The sequence below is a fragment of the Solea solea genome, chromosome 18 (assembly GCF_958295425.1).
Source record: "Solea solea chromosome 18, fSolSol10.1, whole genome shotgun sequence".
Lineage (NCBI taxonomy): Eukaryota > Metazoa > Chordata > Actinopteri > Pleuronectiformes > Soleidae > Solea > Solea solea.
Genome location: NC_081151.1, coordinates 5,851,556 through 5,870,903, shown reverse-complemented (window position 1 = coordinate 5,870,903; position 19,348 = coordinate 5,851,556). Strand labels below are relative to the sequence as shown.

The 19,348-nt window shown below is 40.4% G+C and overlaps 2 protein-coding genes and 1 non-coding gene across 3 annotated transcripts; all 3 read right to left on the bottom strand.

Annotated features, from left to right (window-relative positions):
• Nucleotides 1-268: 268 nt before the first annotated feature.
• On the bottom strand, nt 269-5,319 carry stx11a (syntaxin 11a). Its single transcript, XM_058614576.1, has 2 exons — nt 5,070-5,319; nt 269-4,072 (listed from the first exon to the last, which is right to left on the bottom strand). Exon 2 carries the CDS (start codon nt 4,065-4,067, stop codon nt 3,180-3,182), a length of 888 nt encoding a protein of 295 aa, XP_058470559.1. The 5' UTR covers nt 4,068-4,072; nt 5,070-5,319; the 3' UTR covers nt 269-3,179.
• trnal-uaa (transfer RNA leucine (anticodon UAA)) lies at nt 1,651-1,733 on the bottom strand. The gene has a single exon. It is a non-coding gene; the product is annotated as a tRNA-Leu (tRNA).
• Nucleotides 5,320-5,854: 535 nt separating the features above from the next.
• LOC131445044 (syntaxin-11-like) lies at nt 5,855-8,953 on the bottom strand. Its single transcript, XM_058615822.1, has 3 exons — nt 8,814-8,953; nt 8,161-8,214; nt 5,855-7,031 (listed from the first exon to the last, which is right to left on the bottom strand). Exon 3 carries the CDS (start codon nt 7,027-7,029, stop codon nt 6,166-6,168), a length of 864 nt encoding a protein of 287 aa, XP_058471805.1. The 5' UTR covers nt 7,030-7,031; nt 8,161-8,214; nt 8,814-8,953; the 3' UTR covers nt 5,855-6,165.
• Between the last annotated feature and the right edge of the window lie 10,395 nt (nt 8,954-19,348).

Sequence of the window (19,348 nt, the reverse complement as noted above, 5' to 3'; positions counted from 1 at the left end):
TCCAAAATCATTCAAAAAAGTCATAGTATAGTATGTTGTCCAAAATCCTGCTGAATGAAGTGTGTGTGTATATGTGTTTTCACAATATTATGCCAGCTTCATTTGTTTGACTTGGTTTGCACGTTTTATTTGTATCCTTTCATTTACTGTAATTGGTTCCCTCGTTGGCTGGGTTACAACAACAGATGAATACAAGGGGATAATGTAAGAACATTCAATTGAAGAGGATCAACATTTCATCAGGTTAATGGACCATGCGACAAGAGAATGAGGTGCAAATAAGCACAAACACATCACATCCTTTTAATTTCATAGTTGGATATACAGTATATATATATAATATGCAACAACACAAACCTCTACATTGCTGCACAGTGTCCGTAAACTGCCCGACCTTGCAAGGTAAAAAATGTATCTTAATCCAAAACTGCCCATACCTTTTTTTAAAACGTAAGACTCCATGTAGATGATAATAATAATAACAATAATAATGCTAAAGTTACTAAAAATACTCTTAATTCCAGGCCTCTTTGTGGGCACTACTGGTTTACAAAATCACTGTCCAGTTACTGTAAACAGAGACATGACTGCTTCATTTCAATGGTAAGATTAAAAAAAGATGAATGGTCCCGTCTTCTACAACTAGGTGGCACCAGATCATCAAATTAAAAAAAGAGGTCCTGACATGACAGGATGAAATGTTCTACTGTTCCTTCACTGTGATGAATCATATGTGGCTTTGTTTCGTCTTATTATAGAACAAAACTAGGTCACATGTTCAAGGGGAAAAAAAACGTAAGAGTGGTAGAAATAACATAAAAATGACAGAAATAGTAGCATTGACATTAATATTTCTAATTTGGTGCAAAAGTCTCAGGGCATCACCGAGTTTATCATTTTTATGTCTGTCAAATTCTGTGATCATTGGCATTTGGATTGGAATGAACTAATAAGCTTTGTCTTTTTCAATGAAGATATTTCTCAACATGAAATAGTAGAAAAAAGGCCAGTTTTTATTTGTAAGCAATTGAATATTTGGGCCACAACATTGTATCTTCTTTTATTTTCCAAACCAAACATTTAGTTTAGGTTACCTGTCAATTCTAGCAACAGAATCTATTTGAAGCGGTCCATATTTTTTTCAGAATAAAAGCTCTGAATTCGATATGAAATTGTAGTTTTTTTGTGTCAGATTTGTTAAATCATCTGCCCGGCCAGATACTGATGCTGGCAGGCCAGTTTTAGCCCACGAGTCACCAATTGCTGCCCACTGCTCTAGAAATTTAAGAGCTGTTGTTAAAATGAAAGGGGAGGTCACACTAAATACTTGACACTATACCTCCAAAGGCTGTTTTTTTGGCTTAACATTGGTTATTTAAAACTGCATATATGTTTCCAGATGTGTTCGAATAAAGTGATAGAGAATTGTGGTGCAAGACATTTGGGGGAAATGGGCAGGTCCCGAAAATGACATTTACGCTTTGATGAAGTACGAACATGGAACAGGATGCTGGCAAGGTCCAAACAGATCCACCACAATTAAGTTAATAGAGGAAATACCCAACATGGGAGCACACAACAACAGCTTTCAAATATTCCCAATGGGTTTTCATGTACTACAAATATTCTGATTTTAAAACTTCCATTTCCTACCAGGAGTGGGGTTCGAACCCACGAGGACTATTGTCCATTGGATCTTAAGTCCAACGCCTTAACCACTCGGCCATCCTGGTTGCTGTGAGCACACATCACATCACACAGACTCATGACGACAATGATCCAAAGACAAGATCAACACAACAATGGGAGAACGGGTCTGACTGAGTAAACCAATTAAACCACAGTGCAAATAAAGCCAGTCATGCTGTTGGTACATTTTTTCCCCTCACACACACAAGAGAGGAAGTGCAGTCATTGCGCACCCATTTCAACACAGAAGAAGAGACTGTGGTGTGTGTGTGCTGCGTACAGTACGATGCTCACACATATGAGAGGGTCTCATTTTCATACTGAATGGGATTCCCCTAGTGGGTGTAAGAGACACAGTCATATACAATCATTTCAGTTTTACTCTCATTAACAGGGCTGAGGGATAGGCCCGCTGTGCAAACAGAAAGTCATCTGACCTGATCAGTTTGTCATCCTCTCTGTTGTCGTTACTCTCCCTAAATGAAAACACATGTATGCATTTGTAAATATCAGAGAAAACCTAACAGGCCCTATAGCACCAACGTGATGGGGAAACAAGGACGACTGAAGCTCAGACAGTTTTATCACTGAGCGCTAAGCTAACTTAAGATCCTGTCTGTAGGTGGTGGTAACTACACACAACAGGTTAACCACAATCAGAGGTTGTGTCTGTTTTGTCCTAAATGCATTTCTAAAGAAGTGTGAGGCAACGGCCGTAACGAGAAATAGGCCGTACTTTCTGCTCCAGGTTCACACTGACGACCACAGTGTGCCACTTTAAAAAAAAAAAGCATTTAAAAGGCGTGTAAATCATACTTAACACGACTTTCATAGGGTTATAAAACAAGTTAGAAATGTGAAAGTGAATAAGAAAAAGCAGTTAGTTGTGCATTACAGTAATTACACTGTCGCTATGAACCAAAGACACGGCAGTAAGACCTGACATGTCTAAGCTGTTCTCAGTAACAATCAGGAAATGTAACACCCTTATCTAACGAAACACTGTGTTTGCATATGAACTTGTGGTTTGAAACTGGCTCGGTAAAGAGACGAGTAGAGTCATTGATTCATTACAGTTAAAGCTGCAGTGCATAACATTTGGAGATTTTACTTAATGATGGTATCATTCAACCTCTGTTTGGTCTTTGTGAACAGAAACAAGTGCAACATTATTTGTTTGCTGTGGATGTTGTGAAGGAGGACACCAGGACAACTGGCCTAAGGGACAAGTGTCTTACTTTACTAGCGCAATGTTGCTGTCTCCATCTGTCTTGACGTTAAACGAATCACTTTCTGTGCATGGCGGCTTATTGTCAACGGGCGACACAAGATCTAAACACTGCTGTGCTGAGAAAAACAGTGAGTCATGTGGCGCTGATCAGCTTAGTGGTTACATACATTTGTTAATATTTAAAAGTTATGCACTTAAGTTTTAAATAAATCCACAAATTAAAGCACAAAAAAGAAGAAAAACAGAGCTGATCTGCCGATTAGTTGCAGCAAGGGAAGCAACAGCAAAAGATTTTCTTGCACGGATTGTTTTTCTTGTATCTCACAGCCTTCTTGACCTGAGCTGAAGCCTTGGTGACGTAGTCCTCAGTAGCACTGACGTTTGCCTCTATGTTGTCCAGCATGCAGCCCTGCTCCTCCACCAGCATGGCCATCTGAGAGAAAAGCTCATGAATGTCCCTGATGCGGCCCTCCAGCTCCAGAAGCTCCTTGTGCCGGGTCTCAATCTCACTGAGAGCCGACCTTGCAGTCTTTCCTTCAAGGAGGAGATTATCGGAGAAGACGTTCCACTTGCCCGTCTCGATCATCTCGTCTATCTGCTCCCTGCTCACCTCCTTGCCCATGATCTCGGCTTGCCTCTGGATGCGTGTTTTGCAGTTCTCCCTCTGGGCCATCTCGGCTTCGTTGTACTCAGATATGGCGTTGTGGAAGGTGTTGGTCAGCGATACATACTGTGAGCGCACCATGCGAGCAGTAGCGGAGGTCGGCCCCTGCTCCTCATCCAGGTGCTTACACAGCTTCCCCATCTGCTCCAACCGTGCATAAATGGCCTCACCTCTGACCTTGATGTCTCGCCCCAGAGCGTTGGAGTCCCGCTTGATGCTGCTTATCCTCCTGACAGACGTGAGGAACCTGCTGTTCTGCTTCCCGAGACGCTTGACGTCCGTCCGGAGCTGCTGAATATTCTTCCTCATGGTCTGCACCTCCCTGTGCATGCTTTCTATCAGGTCTTCTCCATCAAACACGATGGCCTGCTGCTCCAGGAGCTCCTCGTCATCAGGGGGGTGGTTGTAGTTCTCCTCAGGACTGTGCGTCTCCTCTACAGGTTGCAGAGTGAAATTCTGCAGCTCATACAGTCGGTCCCTCATCTCACCTGCAAGACAGACCTTTTACTGACTTTGTGAAAGGAAAACATTTAACTCCAGGTCACTTAGATCCTCCTGTCATCAGCTCTATCGATCGCTGGAGCAGTGTCTGATCCCACACCAAGTCCTCTCTTACTAAAATCTCACAAACTATTACAGCTCAGCTCTGTGCAAAGATAATAAAATCCACTGAACAGTTATAGCAGATAAACTCCAGAAAAGTGACAAGTTCCAACAAAGTCCTTTACATTAGATGCTAATAAATGGCTTTTTAAACTATATATAGCTATATACACATAAAACATGAAAGTTTGTACCACTATCTGGTGCCAATGTAGAGGAGATCAACCAACTAAATTGGGAACAAATGGGCTACAACTCTGAGGAACCATCTGCACCACAGACTACACAGATATTTTAGAAAGTAAAATGTACAATTTCATAAAATGTGAAAATGATAGATGACATAATAATCCATCACAGGCTTGGGATGATATTTCTAAATTACTTTATGGATTATTGTTGAACTGTAAACTTTAGTATTATGTATATAATGCTATTATGAGTATGTTGAAACCTTTGTCAGTTACTTTAATGTGGAAAGTTACTATTTAAAGACTAATAACATAAGGCTAAATAGCAAACTCATGGTTGGAAGTGTTTTAGTCATGTTCTTAGTTAAATTAAAAAAAAAAGTATTTTATGAAGAGCAAACTCAAATGTTTGTTTTGAAGAGAGAAACGGGGCCAGTGACTGTTAAAAGTCCTTCAAATAAAGCTGATGACTTACTTCCTCAGCTGAGATCTTATCTCACCACAGATTATTATTATAGACATTAATAATCACAAGGCTTCGACTTAATGACTCAGTTCAAACTTGGTAACACGATAAATAATCAATGGAAAAGTTCGAACAACTTCAAAAACATCACTGACAGAGAGAATGAAGCTGAAAACAAACACTTTTTTATAGACGTGATATACATTAGATCAGAGGGGCACGTACCTCGGTGTGTTGTCCTCCAGCTACGATATAAAACACTCACACATTTCCTCTTTTTCTCTCACTTAAGTGACCACATTTCAACATGGAAGCTTCCAGAAGCTCCCACTCCTCTGTCACACACTCAAACATCAACAGTCATCACACCACACATCAACCTGTAACACACAGAGACACAGAGACAGAGACACAGAGAGACAGAGACACAGAGACAGCTGTTGCTGCTACTGCTGCTGCTGCAGGGACTAAGGCGGAAGACCACGCCTCTTCCTCCGCCACATTTCACACTCTTCACCTTCATCTGCTCTGAGTCCAGGAAGAAGAACTATCCATCACATTCACTCTAATCTCTATGAAGAAGCGTTTGCGTCACGTTTGTTTTTGTTTATATATAATATGTGACGTTTCTTCAAAGTGTTCCCATCGAAATTAATAATTAACGTCAAAGCTCATGTTGACTTAATTTAAGTTCCATAATTCTTACAGTTCCTAATCAAAGTTACACACACACACAGTTTAGGAGTTAGCACCACCTACTGGTGAAGTTGCACGTTGCAGCTAAATGTCAGCCTTCAGGTATCATAATATGTTACTTGTATTGTCTTTTATTGTTTTAAATAATATATATCACTCAAAGTGAACAGTGCTTTACACATATTGCACAAACCCCATACTCATGATAAATACTACAAACACTAAAATAATGATAATACAAACATTTGTCCGTCTATGGACCATCTATGTCCAGAGAGATGTTTAAATAAAAGGCTTATTTACTCATAAAAACATCAGTGTGATTATTTTATCTTCCATTTATGCAAAAACATCTAATAAATGATGTTGACATTAAATGTTTTATATCTATCAGCTAACATGTTTTAAATTATTCTTTTCTTTTATCATGTTTTGCTTTTGTAAACTGCTTGATTACCTTAGTTATTTTATTTATCTTACTGTATTTCATTAATATCTGTTTGTTAATCTGTGCCTTGACGTGTAATATATGGCTTTTTGTTTGTGTGATCAGAAGACACACAAACTGTCCATAATCCTCTATTTTGAGGTGCAGTCTTGACCACATGGACCCGGGTGCTGTGACTCAGGTGTAATAACACGGGAAACAACCACACAGCATCTTCTTAAAGGGGTTGTTCTTGTCCGACGTCGTGGCTCTTTCCAGTTGGAACAATCCAGTCTGAATGGTCTCGTGGGAATTTTCCACACTCTTCTGGATGTTGTCGATGGTGGAGCCCTGCTCCTCTACGAGCATGGCAACATCCAGGATCAGCTCGTGGATCCCGTCAATCCTCTTCTGCAGCTCCAGCAGCTCCTTGTGACGGCTCTCGATCTCCAGAGCAGCTGAGCGTGCCGTTTTGCCCACCATCTGGTCGCTGAACACATGCAGCTCCTCTCTCTCCATCATCTCCTCCAGCTCCTCCCTGGTCACCTCCCTGCCCACCACCTCCATCTGCCTCTGGATCTGACGTTTGCAAGCCTCCTTGTGGTTCATCTCTGTGCCATTGTAGCTGGACATCACCTCCTGCAGAGCTCTGCTCAGACACTGGTACTGTGTTCGAGCGATACGTGCCGTGGGGTCAGAGAGGCCACGCTGGGCCTCCAGGTCTTCTCTGAGAGCGTTCAACATGTGCAGCCGGTGCAGCACGTCTTCTGCCCTGCTTTTGATATCCACCCCGATCGCATTGGAGTCCCGCTTTGTTGCACTGCCATGTGTGGTCTTGTTCAAGGCCTGGTGGTTCACATCTTTCAAATCGCTGATGTCGTTCTGGATCTGCTGGATCTGTAGACGTATCTGCTGGGCTTCCTGCAGGACACCATCTATGTCCTGGTAAGAATGTGCTGCTGCTGCTGCTGCTGCATTCGCTGACAGGTTGTCCAGCTCCACTGAGCTGAAACCCTCTGAGTCAATCTGCACCTGATGTAGGTGCGTTAATCTGTCTCTCATGTCTGCGAAGGAAGACGACACAGAAAGAGAAAAGGTTTGAATGAACTTATTCACCACAGCGTTTGAGCATCTATCAGTTGTGTGTCTGAAACAGAGCAGAGAGAGAGTTAGAACTTCCACAAGCAGTCACAAGATAATTAGAAATGTGGCAAATGTGTGAAATATAAAGTAATTAGACTCTTATTGGCTACTGTTGCCCCACAGCAAGGTCACCAATTCAAACAAAGGCCGTTCTGTGTGGAGTTTGCATGTTCTTACCATGCATATAAGTAAGTATAAGTCATATACTTATAAGACTTTACATTACACCCCTGTTGCTAAGTCGAAGTTAAACTATGAAAAAGGTGTCTCCGGTATTATATTCTGTCATTCTAGCTTTGATAACATCAACATTGTTGGGTTTTGGTTTTGAGCTGCAGCGCATAACTCATGTTTTTTGTTGTTGTTGTTGTTGATATTGTTGAGTGAGCTGTTTAATCTGCATGAACAAAATTGACGTTACATTATTTGTATGCTGTGAAACTCCTCGTGGACGTTACTTTGTGTTTTCACTCCGTCCTTGCTTTTGACAATTACACAAATCCCTTTCTTTGTGCAGCGTTGGAAACAGAGAGAGTCGTGGAGCTGATCGGTTTAATCGGCATTTGTGTGAACTCATTTGACAATGGTTTGTGTTTATATTTAAGACACAGAAAAATGGGACTGTCCTTGTGTCTTAAACTGAGCACAGGTGAGCACAAGTGTCCAACAGTCCTGTTTGCAGTCCAACAAACGTCATATTCTTCAAAGAAAACGTAATCAATATGCACAGCGAGTGTGAGAAAATCTACTTCTGGTTTCTCAGTATCGTGTAATCTTAGATGAACTGCCCAGCCATTTAATCTCACACACAACTAACCAAACAAGTTTTTCAACCAGAAACTGCTTTTTTTCTTTTTACAATAGTACTTAAGCTTCAAATTCCTAATTATATTGAAAGGTTTTCTATAAAAAGAATGTAGAAAAGGCCAAAAAAAAAAGACCTAAAGTTGTTTCCTCATCAGTTTTGTAGTTTGAGTTCAGATGTCTGAAGAGTAAACCACCACAGGAAACAATGATGAACAATGAAATAAGACAAATTAGAGCTTGTACCTTCTGCAGCCCAGTGACACGCCGATCCTAGAAGTCCAGCTGGCTGTGTTGCAGCTGAGGAGAGAAAGTATGTTGACCATGATCACTGACACAACAGTTTAAAAACAAAACGTTCTGCATTCCTCACGTGTCACATGGAGACACAGAGGTGACATAAAGGATTCACGATGAAGATAATAAATGATACATGTGTTTTGGAAAATCTCCGCCTCCTCAGTTTAGCTGTTAGTGAAGATTGTTAACTTTTATTGGATCAATGGCTTTGTTTTTAACACACACGTTGATGATTGTGGATCATGGGGGGAAAAAAGGACAAAATGGGTGAGGTGAAGACACAAATCATAACACGCTGACACAAGATGTTCAAAGCATGTAAAGAGGAAGTATTTCAGCTATGCTGCCCTTCAGAGGGGAGGAGCTGAGGTTTTTATGTGTGATAACAACTGATAAAGTCATGCTGCATTGTCATTTTTACAGGCAATAACCATGAAAATGTATTTTTAGTTTCATAAACCGCAGGCTTCTTCTCAGAAATAGAAGCTTGAACATACATAGTCAAACAGAAATGGACGGTTGAGGCGATGTGTGTAGGAATTTCCAGTCAGCGGTGGATCGTATGTGATTCAGAATTTCCACATGTGAGTTTTACTCACACTTAGCTGTAGATGCACACTCATCCAGTGGTTCCCTTCTCCCTCGTGATTCTCAGGGGTGAAGCTGCAAAATCCTCCCATAAACCACCGTTCCATCAAGACCTGGCATGTTTGCACACTCAGAAACGGGTTTGCACTTATATGCAACTCTGCGTAACTCTGCAGAAGCATGCAATCTCTTCTATAGAGTAAAGAAAACAAAATGTCAGATTTCACATTAAGAAGATGATCTAACAATAATAATGAACATTTAATGTAACATGTATGTCCCTAAGAGCAGACACACAGCGTTTAAATGTCTTAACAAGGAATCATCGTCCTGAAACCTCACATTCCATTGTAGATGTTCGCTAACAGCCACTTTATTAGGTACACTGTTCTCACTGCAGCTATCTAATCGCCCAGTCGCATGACTTTTAGACATGTAGACATGTTCACGACGACTTGGTGAGGATCAGACCGAGCATCAGGATGAGACAGAAATAGACATAGTATTTAGGCTGGTCAGTGGGTTCAAAGGTCAGGAGGTCAATGGCCAGAGAAATGAGTTAAAGGTAACAGTAACTCAAATAAACACAATTTATGTAGAAAACCACTTCTCGTCCTGTGTACCTAATAAAGTGGTCGGTGAGTGTACTGTATATGAGTTGTTGACACCTTTTGCCTCTGTACTACTGGCTGTATTCCTGATATTTCCTTTAGTGGCAAACTTATCCAACATTTAAAAACATGTGACCCTCAAAAGATTTTTTTAAAAAGTTACAAAAAGCAGTGAAAAAAAACACACAAAAAATTAATTCACTTTATCAACGTTATGTACATTTATCATTCCTATACCTTTGTTAACATACAGGATGTTTAATTAAGTAGAATTTTGGCCTTTATGGGGGAAAAAAAAAATGATTCCACCACTGATATCAAGTGTGCACAGGAGGGTGTAGTATTCATTTTGTCCAGCAGATGTCAGTGGTACAACAGTAGCTCTGCAGTGACCACAGGAAGAGAAAAAAATGAGCAAATTATTACTTCACATGTTTCAGTCTGTTTTTAGTATAGTATAGATTCAATGATGCTGGAACAGCACATTTTGAAAACACGTCGGAAAAGACAAAAAGAGAAAATGTATAAATAACTAGATTTTCTTAAACCTACATCAGACACATTTTCATTCAATTGTTTTTTTGTCTGCCACATTTCAAATATTCATGTTTTTACACAGTGTTTTGTGGAATTGTGTTCAATTAAATTAGTTCCCACTTCCTAAGAAGTAAAGTAATACAAATATTATAAGAATTATTCCCCGTAACAGCAAATACTACCCCAGAAAACATGACACGACCGATTGAAAGTTGTGGCTTAAACAAATCTAGTTATTTCTTCTCAGTCAGCTGGTTCTGATTTGGGCCAAGAGTTTGTTTGTATTTTTGTAAACTGTGTTTGGGTTTCACTCACATGTCGTCTCAGCTGAGCATGTGATCCAACATCTCAACTGTTCAGACCGTGAAAACTGTTCACTGGGAATGTGAACAGGAAACCTTACGACTAAGGTTCTGTTTAAAACAAACGTAAACTTGAACAGATCTTTTCGAAGTTTTTCGAATTTTTTTGACATGCAAGTGGATAAACATCCTTTATATTCTTATTTCCCCATGATGTGACTACATTTATACATTTTTTCTCAGAGCAAAACATTATCCACACAAGAGTGTTTTTAAATTTAGAAACAGAAACCGGAATCTATTGAATTGGTTGTCATTTAAAGATTTCATTTTCTGTCCGTGATCCCAATATTGTTGTTATCTCTTATAACACAGTGCGTGTAATCTAATCTGCAAAGAGCTTTTCACGGCTCTTTTCCACTTTATGTAATGTAACTTAAAAGTGGAATGATCACTATTATTATTTATATTTCATAACTCTGTGTTGTGCTTTTCTGTTTGCAATCTAATTGTATGTACAGAACAAATAAAGATTTGGCAAAGCAAGAAAAGGAGACAATAATCAGATTTCAGTTGCTTATATAAAAGCATATTTGATGCCATGAAATGCTAAAATGCATGAAGAGGACATGTGCACACATGCACACTGACTCAGCGAGACCCCCCCCCCCCCCCTTCATCAGGCCACGGGAGTTTGGTTGTTAAAAGTTGCTGGAGAAAACATCAGCTGTTTTCAGTTATCCAAAGTTGTGACTCTAATTAATTCAACTTATTAGCGTGGTTGCCAGGCTCTCACATAACAGCATCAGTGTTTGCAAGCATTTGATCAGATTAACATGAATGTCTGTCATGGGTTTGGACATGTTTCCCTGCTCTCACATTTCCCAAGGTCTCAATTTGTTCAATTTAGGCGACGCACATCACTGTTTTCTTTAGGTAAACCTGTGCTGCGCTCAAGCCACTGCAGGTTCATACGGAAGAGTATTAGGGCCACATTTAAATAAATAAAATAAAACAACATGAATTCTGAGATTAAAGTCAGAAAATTCAAGAAAAAGGTGATTAAAGAAAAAAGTCATAATTTTTTTTCTCAGAATTCTGACTTTAATCTCATTTTCACCTCACACAGAAAACAAATGACTTGTGTCAAAGTCTTTCGGGAGGGTTTATCTGGGACAACACAGATACGGATCAGTGAAGCTGTGGCAGTGATTTCATCCACAGCTTGTTTGAGTTCTGGAAAGTGAATTGAACAAACAACTGAGAGACAAACTGCCAACACAGGTGGTAACACAGAAAAGCAAAGCAAAGGAAAAGCCTGAATAAACAAGTTCACATGTGCGACAGCACGAGGAACCACCGAACGGTCTGAGGAGTGTGAAACTGAGATGTGAAATATGGTTTCCAAAGTCACCACTTCTTCACAGGTTATGGGTGATTTCATACAGTGCTCTCCATTCATCAAAGCATTAAATTCATTCAATTCGTTTAACATCAAAAGACACGCACAGTAGGTCGGTAAAGGTGAAAAACTTGATATTACACATAAAGATCACAAGTTCCCAGAGCATTTATGGTGCCTGATGTTTTCTGCAAAGGAGGCTTTAAACATGGAGTCTAAGTCCTAAACCTCCACCATAATGCATGAGAATTCATTCTGGAGACAGGAGTTGGAAACTTAACTGACAGCTGCCAGGCAGGCCATCATCCTTCTAATCATACCCCCATGTTTCTCTATCCCAATTTACCCATTCAGGTGGTCTCCAGCTGGTCACATGAACGTCTCATCTCTTATTGTGGCCTCTCCTTTGAGACCACCCTGCAGTGGGAGACAACACAGCTCGCAAGATGATCGTAATACTAATAGATGGATGGAAACATCAAATCAGTGGTTTTCAAGAACCATGCAGAGTCTGAAAGCATGCAACATTTCCAAATAAAATATTTGAGGAACAATTACAACATGGCAACAACAACAGATCCAGATATAAATAGCTTTTGCTCTATTTTTTTTTTAAAGAACAAGCTTCTTCCACTCGACACATCTCATGCTGAAAGTCTTGGGGTTTGTTTGTTGTCCTGCTCTGATTCTGCCCACATGTCTCACAATTTAATATCCAAACAATGATAAATTTGGTTCCCCCACAGAATCACTAGAATTTCATTTTCAAATAAAAGCCGGCACTGAGTTAAAAATGTTGATGATTTTATGGACGTGACTTTATTGCATTTCCAGTCTCTAAATCGGCAATTCTGAAAATCGATTCAAATGTATTCATTCATTCATTCATCATCTACCACTAGGTCACCAGTTCATCACAGGGCCATTGTACTGATCACATTCACTCACACCTGTAGAACATTTAGGATCTCCTGTTAGCCTCACCTCCAACCGGCCTGTGTTTGGACTGTGGGATTATGGAGAGCCTGACAGACATGTGGAACCATTGTTTTCAGGTGTATGTTAAAGTTCAGCCAGCCAGAGTTTGCCTGCAGTGAGGTCGTCTCGTGTCCAGGCTACAGTTACATAAGCACATGAATGTGGGAGGTGGTGATTTGTTCCCCATGAGGCTGAGTCACCGTCATCCTGGCGTGATCTGATATGACAGACACGGTAATGAGGTTAGCTCGCTGATTAGTCAGACTGAATGTACAGCTCTGACTTACACATGGAACTCCGCGATGCAACAGGACATAACATGTCACACATGCACCTCAAAGGGTTCAATAAATTGTAGAAATGTTTCTTGTTTTTTTGGTAAATGTCAGTTCAACTTTAAGCGTCTTCTTACTTAATCTGTGTCTTCTTTTATGAATCTGTCTGATTCTGGACATGACAGGGACATAAACTAATTTATTTTACCAATATTTTCTTATTGAATTACAGTAGAATAACTGTGGCGATTTAACGGTTATTTTGCAGTATATGCCAGTGTGTCACAATGTACGAACGTAGTTTTTGCTGCAATTAATTCCTCAAGCAAAAATAACCACAAATTTCCAGATTACAATTTTTCAAGTCTTTGTGCAGCAGACTTTGTTAAAAAAAAAAAAAAAGTCATATCTTACCACACATGTTCTCCAACTCAACTCTACTGAACTGTCATCAAGGACAGTGTTGTCACTAATGACACGACCTGGTGGACAAAAAATGAAAAAGACATTGTGACTGAAAATATAAACTAAAGGAGGGAGATGAGGGAGAAAAAAAAAATCAATAATATAAAGTGCCTCTCCTGTTGAAAGACACTTTAGTTATGCCAGTCAGGTCCCTGAGCTCCTTTGGTTTGGGCGACTTTTTGCAAAAATTCATGCCACTGCTTCTCTAAATGACATTGTAATACTATCATGACTGAAGCGTAACACTGCTCCTGGTCTCTCTCTTGTGTCTCTACTTTCCTTTTGTCTCTTTCCTTTCTGTCGAGGCAGACAGCTGTTGAGTGTGGTTCGGTCAGTATAGAGACAGTAGACCATTTCAGATACCTTAGATTCACAATTAATACAAAATCCACTTTTGATCAAAGATCAGCAATACACAAACTTGAAGGACTTCAGGTTGACACCACCTACTTCTGCTACACACAGCCCATCTTGCTCTATATACTGCCTCACATGTTTCCTTATTAAAAAACTCATTCAGATAACCAACACTGCCACAAACATAACTGGTCTACAGCATCGCACATGCAACACCACACACACTCAATCATTTCCAACTCCTACATCACAGAGGAGATTCAAAAGTATGAAATGCAATAACGCCCGCTAATACCTTCAGCATCTCCACCTTCAACAAAACAAAGCCTACAAGTGATGAATTACATTTACTCACATTACTTTCTAATATTGTAAAGTTTCTGCCTTCGAGTGCCTTGAGATCATGTATTTTGTGATTTTGCTCGATTGACAAGTAAAGCAGTCACTTCCTCACACTGTTATTGATAATTTGAATACATTTTTCTTCTTCTTTATTGTTTTGTTTTTTTGCTGACTTTCATCTCTACTTTAAAGATGATGTGAATTACTTACTTGAATCTAATCAGACAAACTGTAAATGCAGCATTTCCACAGCTTGACAGTAAATACGATGTTTTCTTCTGTTACCTTATGGTTGACTGATGCCATTAGTTGTTCATTTAAAGGTGCAGTGCATACAGTAAATGTGCTGAAGTCATCTGCGGACACAGACTGTGTTTCTCCTGCGGTTTTTTTTTTCTTTCTTCCTCCTCTCTTATTTTGATGCAGAGAAAGAGAGGCGTGCCGCCGACCCTGGTCGGGCCGATCCGGGCCGGGCCAGGCTCTGATTCTACAGAGCTGTGATTCTGCAGGGGGTGGGGAGGGTGGGAGTATTATAGGATGTTTGGCTAAAAAGACTTTTCCCAGCTGCAGTCAGACTGTTTCGCTCATCTCTCGGAGCTCGCCTTCATTACCCTGGGGGAATATTTACAGTGTCAGCCGTGCGGCTCATTTCGGACAGTGACGAGCCGCAGTTGGGATCATGGGAGACGCTCAGTCTGCGCAGCGGGAGAGGAACGAGGATGCAGCGGCTGAGGAGGAGAGCGCAAAAGTGGACGATGCTCCTGCAGAGCACAACACTGAGGATAAGGTAATTGTTCATCTGTACAGTCTGCACAGACATCATGGTATACATACATACATGCACATTTCCAACAACAGTTATACAAATGCATGTAGTATTATGACATATTTTAAATTTACCCCCCTAAAAAACACCAGGAGGTTTTGCTGCATGTTGCAAAAAAATGCTGAGGTTGGATTTAACGTCAGTGAGGAAAGTGAAGCCACTGCTTGCCAACATTTCCATTATCACCAAGCTAAAGAAAAAGCCCCTGTGTCATTTGACACGTCCAGCTTTTCTGATGCTACACAACAACAAGCACTTTAAAGCTTTTTCATCACAATTCACAACAATGATTTCTGACATTTTCCAGTAAAATAATTATTCATAACTAAAATGAACTTTATTTATGTATCACTTTTCAAAAGTCCAAAAAGTGCTTTACAGCAACAACTTAATGTCACAAGACTGAACAAAAAAACCTTGGATAAAACCAGACAATGCTTCCCAGCAGTTTTGACATGATGACACTTACTTTGTGGTCTTTCCGGAGCTTCAGGGACATGAGTTTAATCTCTGGAACAGTTAAAGTAATTCCAAAAAGGATCTCATTAAATTAAAAAACACAAAATATAGAATTTGGAAGGAAGATCTTAAAGCGAGACCCCAGACAAACAGGTGACAAACATGTTAAGTGGCAGTTCAGCATAAAGAAGTGTTTTTGTGTTAATCACTTAACTGTCATAGGGGCTTGAACGTTGGCTCCTTGGTTGCTGAGTTGCTTTGGAAGTTTGAGACTCAGTAGTTCTACGTTTTAGGAGGTATTGCAATGGTTTGCCTGCACTGTAGATGGAGAAGGGAATGAGCAAGGAGGAATAATGACCTTCCGTTCTTCGAGGAACCAAAGTAAAGCCCAGGGGAGAGATGGAATTTCCCCTGTGCTGCACTCAGCTGAAGGCAACATCGATTATTTGTGTAAAACATTATCACTGGGTCCTGCTGAGCAGGAAGTCAATTATACTGTCCTTTACTGTAAGATTAAAAATAACCATTAATGAACATGATCTGTTTATCTGTGTATATTAATTTATTTGTGTTGATCTTTGAGTGGAAATAAGTTTCAAATGTTGAAGCCACTCATATGCAAAGTGGATCACAGCAATAGGACTTCTCTTAATGAAAACAGCTGATCAGATATATCCTCTGTCGTGTCCACACGTGTTTAAAACACCACTTGTTTCACGGCACTTGGCTCTGGATGCCTGAAAACAAAGACAGTGTGTTTTGCCTCTAATACATGAGGTGATTGGCCACATACTGATGTATATCTTCAATGTTAACTGTCACAACCGTCTATAATCAAATTATGGCTGCAGACCATCCAGTGGTACAGTACTTGGGTGTTTTCTCTACATGTAGGGCAGGGAAACGCTGGTTCCTAGTGAATTCATCTAAAGAGAAATTCACAGATTAGCATTATTATAAAACATTATAATCCAACATCGATGTCCAACAGTGTCTAACGGTTATTTTTAACTGCCCATCTGCCAAAGTTAAAGGGCGCATGTTTTTCTGTTGCCATCACCTGCTCAGACTTTCAAGACTAATCTGGCTCATGGATTTGAGATTGGGACAATTAGGGTTGTTAAACCGTAAAGTGACTGCGCCCCAACTAACAGTAACTTGTGTGTTATTCACTGTAATTAATCAAGGCTTGAAATTCTTTGCTGTCACATAAAATTCAGACAGATTTGATAAAAACTTAAAATGAGCAGATGATACAGTGATACCTGCTGTACTTTCCTGCTAATGTTTTGTACTTTGTTTTCAGCCTCTCATAATCTCGGAGATCAATGAAAAGGCAGACAGCATTATCGCAGGAGCTAATGGACACTGTGAAGAGGAGATGACTGCAGAGGGTGAGTACTCACTGTCTCTCTATTCTTGCTCACTGTAAGACAGGATCATTTTTAAAGATGCATTGCTTGTTGAAATCCAAGATAATATTTGACATTTCATACTTTTCTGGTTTACCTATCCGTTCTCCAGACAAAGACATTTCAGGAACAGCAGAGCAAATTAAGGATGAAGAAACACCATTAGAAAGTGTTGACATAAATGAAAAGGAAACACCTAATGAAGCTGATGCTGATGAAGAAGAAGAAGAACCCCTGGAAATTATTGAAATGGATTCAAAGCAGAATGACATCAACGACAGTTTTCGAAGGTTTTTCAGTAACATTAGTTTGAAACTGAGTGTGAAGAGAGGTTCGGTCGACAAAGACCAGATAGCAACAGATGTGTCTGACGAAACTAACGAGAATGAATCAAACAGACCAGAAGATATCAAGGAGACTGTAAAAGAAGCCGAAGGCAATCACGATGAGCAGAGTATTGATCTGAACGCACAGGGAACTTATGATAACGATTCAACAACATGCCCCACCCTGACAGATGTTACATCCGAGGACATTCCAGAAAATATACAGGAGAAAACAGCAGAGACCAAAGAGGAAGCTGAATCAGACAATGTAGATACAGCAACAACTTCACCTGTAGCTGAAGATGAAATGGTTCAACGGGATGAAGAAGGGTTTGAAGATCTAAATCCAGCATCTACATCTAGTCCTGAGCCAGAGGAGGTTGTGTCGCCAGTTAAAAGGTTTTTTACAACCGGAATATTTTCTGGACTACGGAAGAAAAAGACGTCCATAGAAGATGAGACAATTGAGAGAGAACTGGTGGAAATGGGCAACGGAACGGCACAGACAAAAGAAAAAAGTGAAGACATACAACAGGATAATGAGACAAGTCCTCTAGACATTGAGGCAACTACAGTCCAGACAGAAAATATAGAAAAGGACCAAACAGAGGAAAATCTCTGTGCAGCATCAGGTCAAATGATGGATGAAGCAGAATCACCTACCACAGCAACGGTTACTACCAATGAGCCTGAAAACACAAGCTCTCAAGACAAAGTTCAAGACAGTCCTTTGAAATGGCTACTATCGGGGTCTAGTTTTAGAAAAACTTCCAAAAAACAGAGAGGTAGGAAATCAAGTCATGAAAAGCTTGCAGAATCTGGAGAACACTCAGATCAGCTCAAGAAAGCTGCCAAATCAGCTGAGACTCCGAAAGAAGAGAGTCCAACGCAACACTCTGCAGAGACAGCAGGTGAGGAGGATGGAGCATGGGCCTCTTTCAAAAAACTTCTTACTCCAAAAAAGCATGTGAAGAGATCCTCGTTGACAAATGAAGAGGCACAAATTGCAGGCGCAGTTGGAGAAGCAAAACCAAGTGAAGGAGACCAAATGTCAGATAACAGCACAGAAGAAGGCAAAAAAAGAAAGGATTCCTCTGTGTCATGGGAAGCTGTTTTGTGTGGATCAGGAAAGAAAAGCAGAAGCAGAAAAACATCCGACTCTGAGGAGGAAACACCTGAAACTGAAGATGTCAACAAAAAGGAGACTTCGCCACTAGAGAGTTCTAGTGAGGCTGATGAAAGAGCCTCTTCCCCCAAACAAGCAGGAAGTCCTTCAGAGGGTGAAGGAGGATCAACGTGGAAATCCTTTAAAAAACTTGTCACCCCAAAAAGGAAAGCCAAGGATGAGGAGGAAAGCAAAGAAAATATACAGTCTGATAGCGAAGGTACACAGGACGAGCCATCCTTTTCAATCAAGAAATTTCTCCCAGGTCGAAAAAAGAAGAAGACTGCTGAAAATCAAGACCAAGTATCTTCAGATGAGGCTGAGAAGGGGGTAGCTTCGGGTGATGAAGATTCTGAGACACCAGCTGTGGTTCCGTTGTCTGAGTTTGATACAACTGAAACAGAGGTTCACATTGAAACACAGGCTGATGTAGAAAGTCCTGTACCCAAAGAAGCAGACTATGAACCGGAGCAAGATCTCCTTGATCAGATCGCTAAACCAGTCTTACCTTCTGACAGTCTTCCAACTGACACAAAGGAAATCCAAGCCAATGGGGACAATTTAAAGAATGAGTCACCTGCAGCCCCGGATTCACATGAAGAAGCAGAGGACCTTACAGAATCATTCAGTAACCATCATCAACTCAGTGATATTCCAGAGGAAGGTATAATTACAGATACCATTGCCACTCAAGCTTCAATTGCTGAAGAGGTCGCTAGAGATGACACTATAATGGAGGATCTGATAGAGATCACATCTGAGGCCATAACTGCGCCCGAGCCCATAGATGAAACCGAGATGATCTCTGCAGTTTCCCAGCTATCAGAGTCTTCAAACACATCTGGCAACATAACACCAGTCCCAGTAGAATATGATATCACACATACAGAGGCACTCTTACAGCAGGTTGTGGAAACCATCTCCATAAGCCCGGAAGCTGAGCCAGTGTGTTCAGAAGAGATAAACTCAGAAAGAATACTTGAAACATTTGTGAAAAGAGAGTCTGCAATTCTGGAAACACACAGGAGATCAGATGCAACATCTATTGTCACAAGTCTAAATGCAGAGGAAATGGACATTATTGAACAC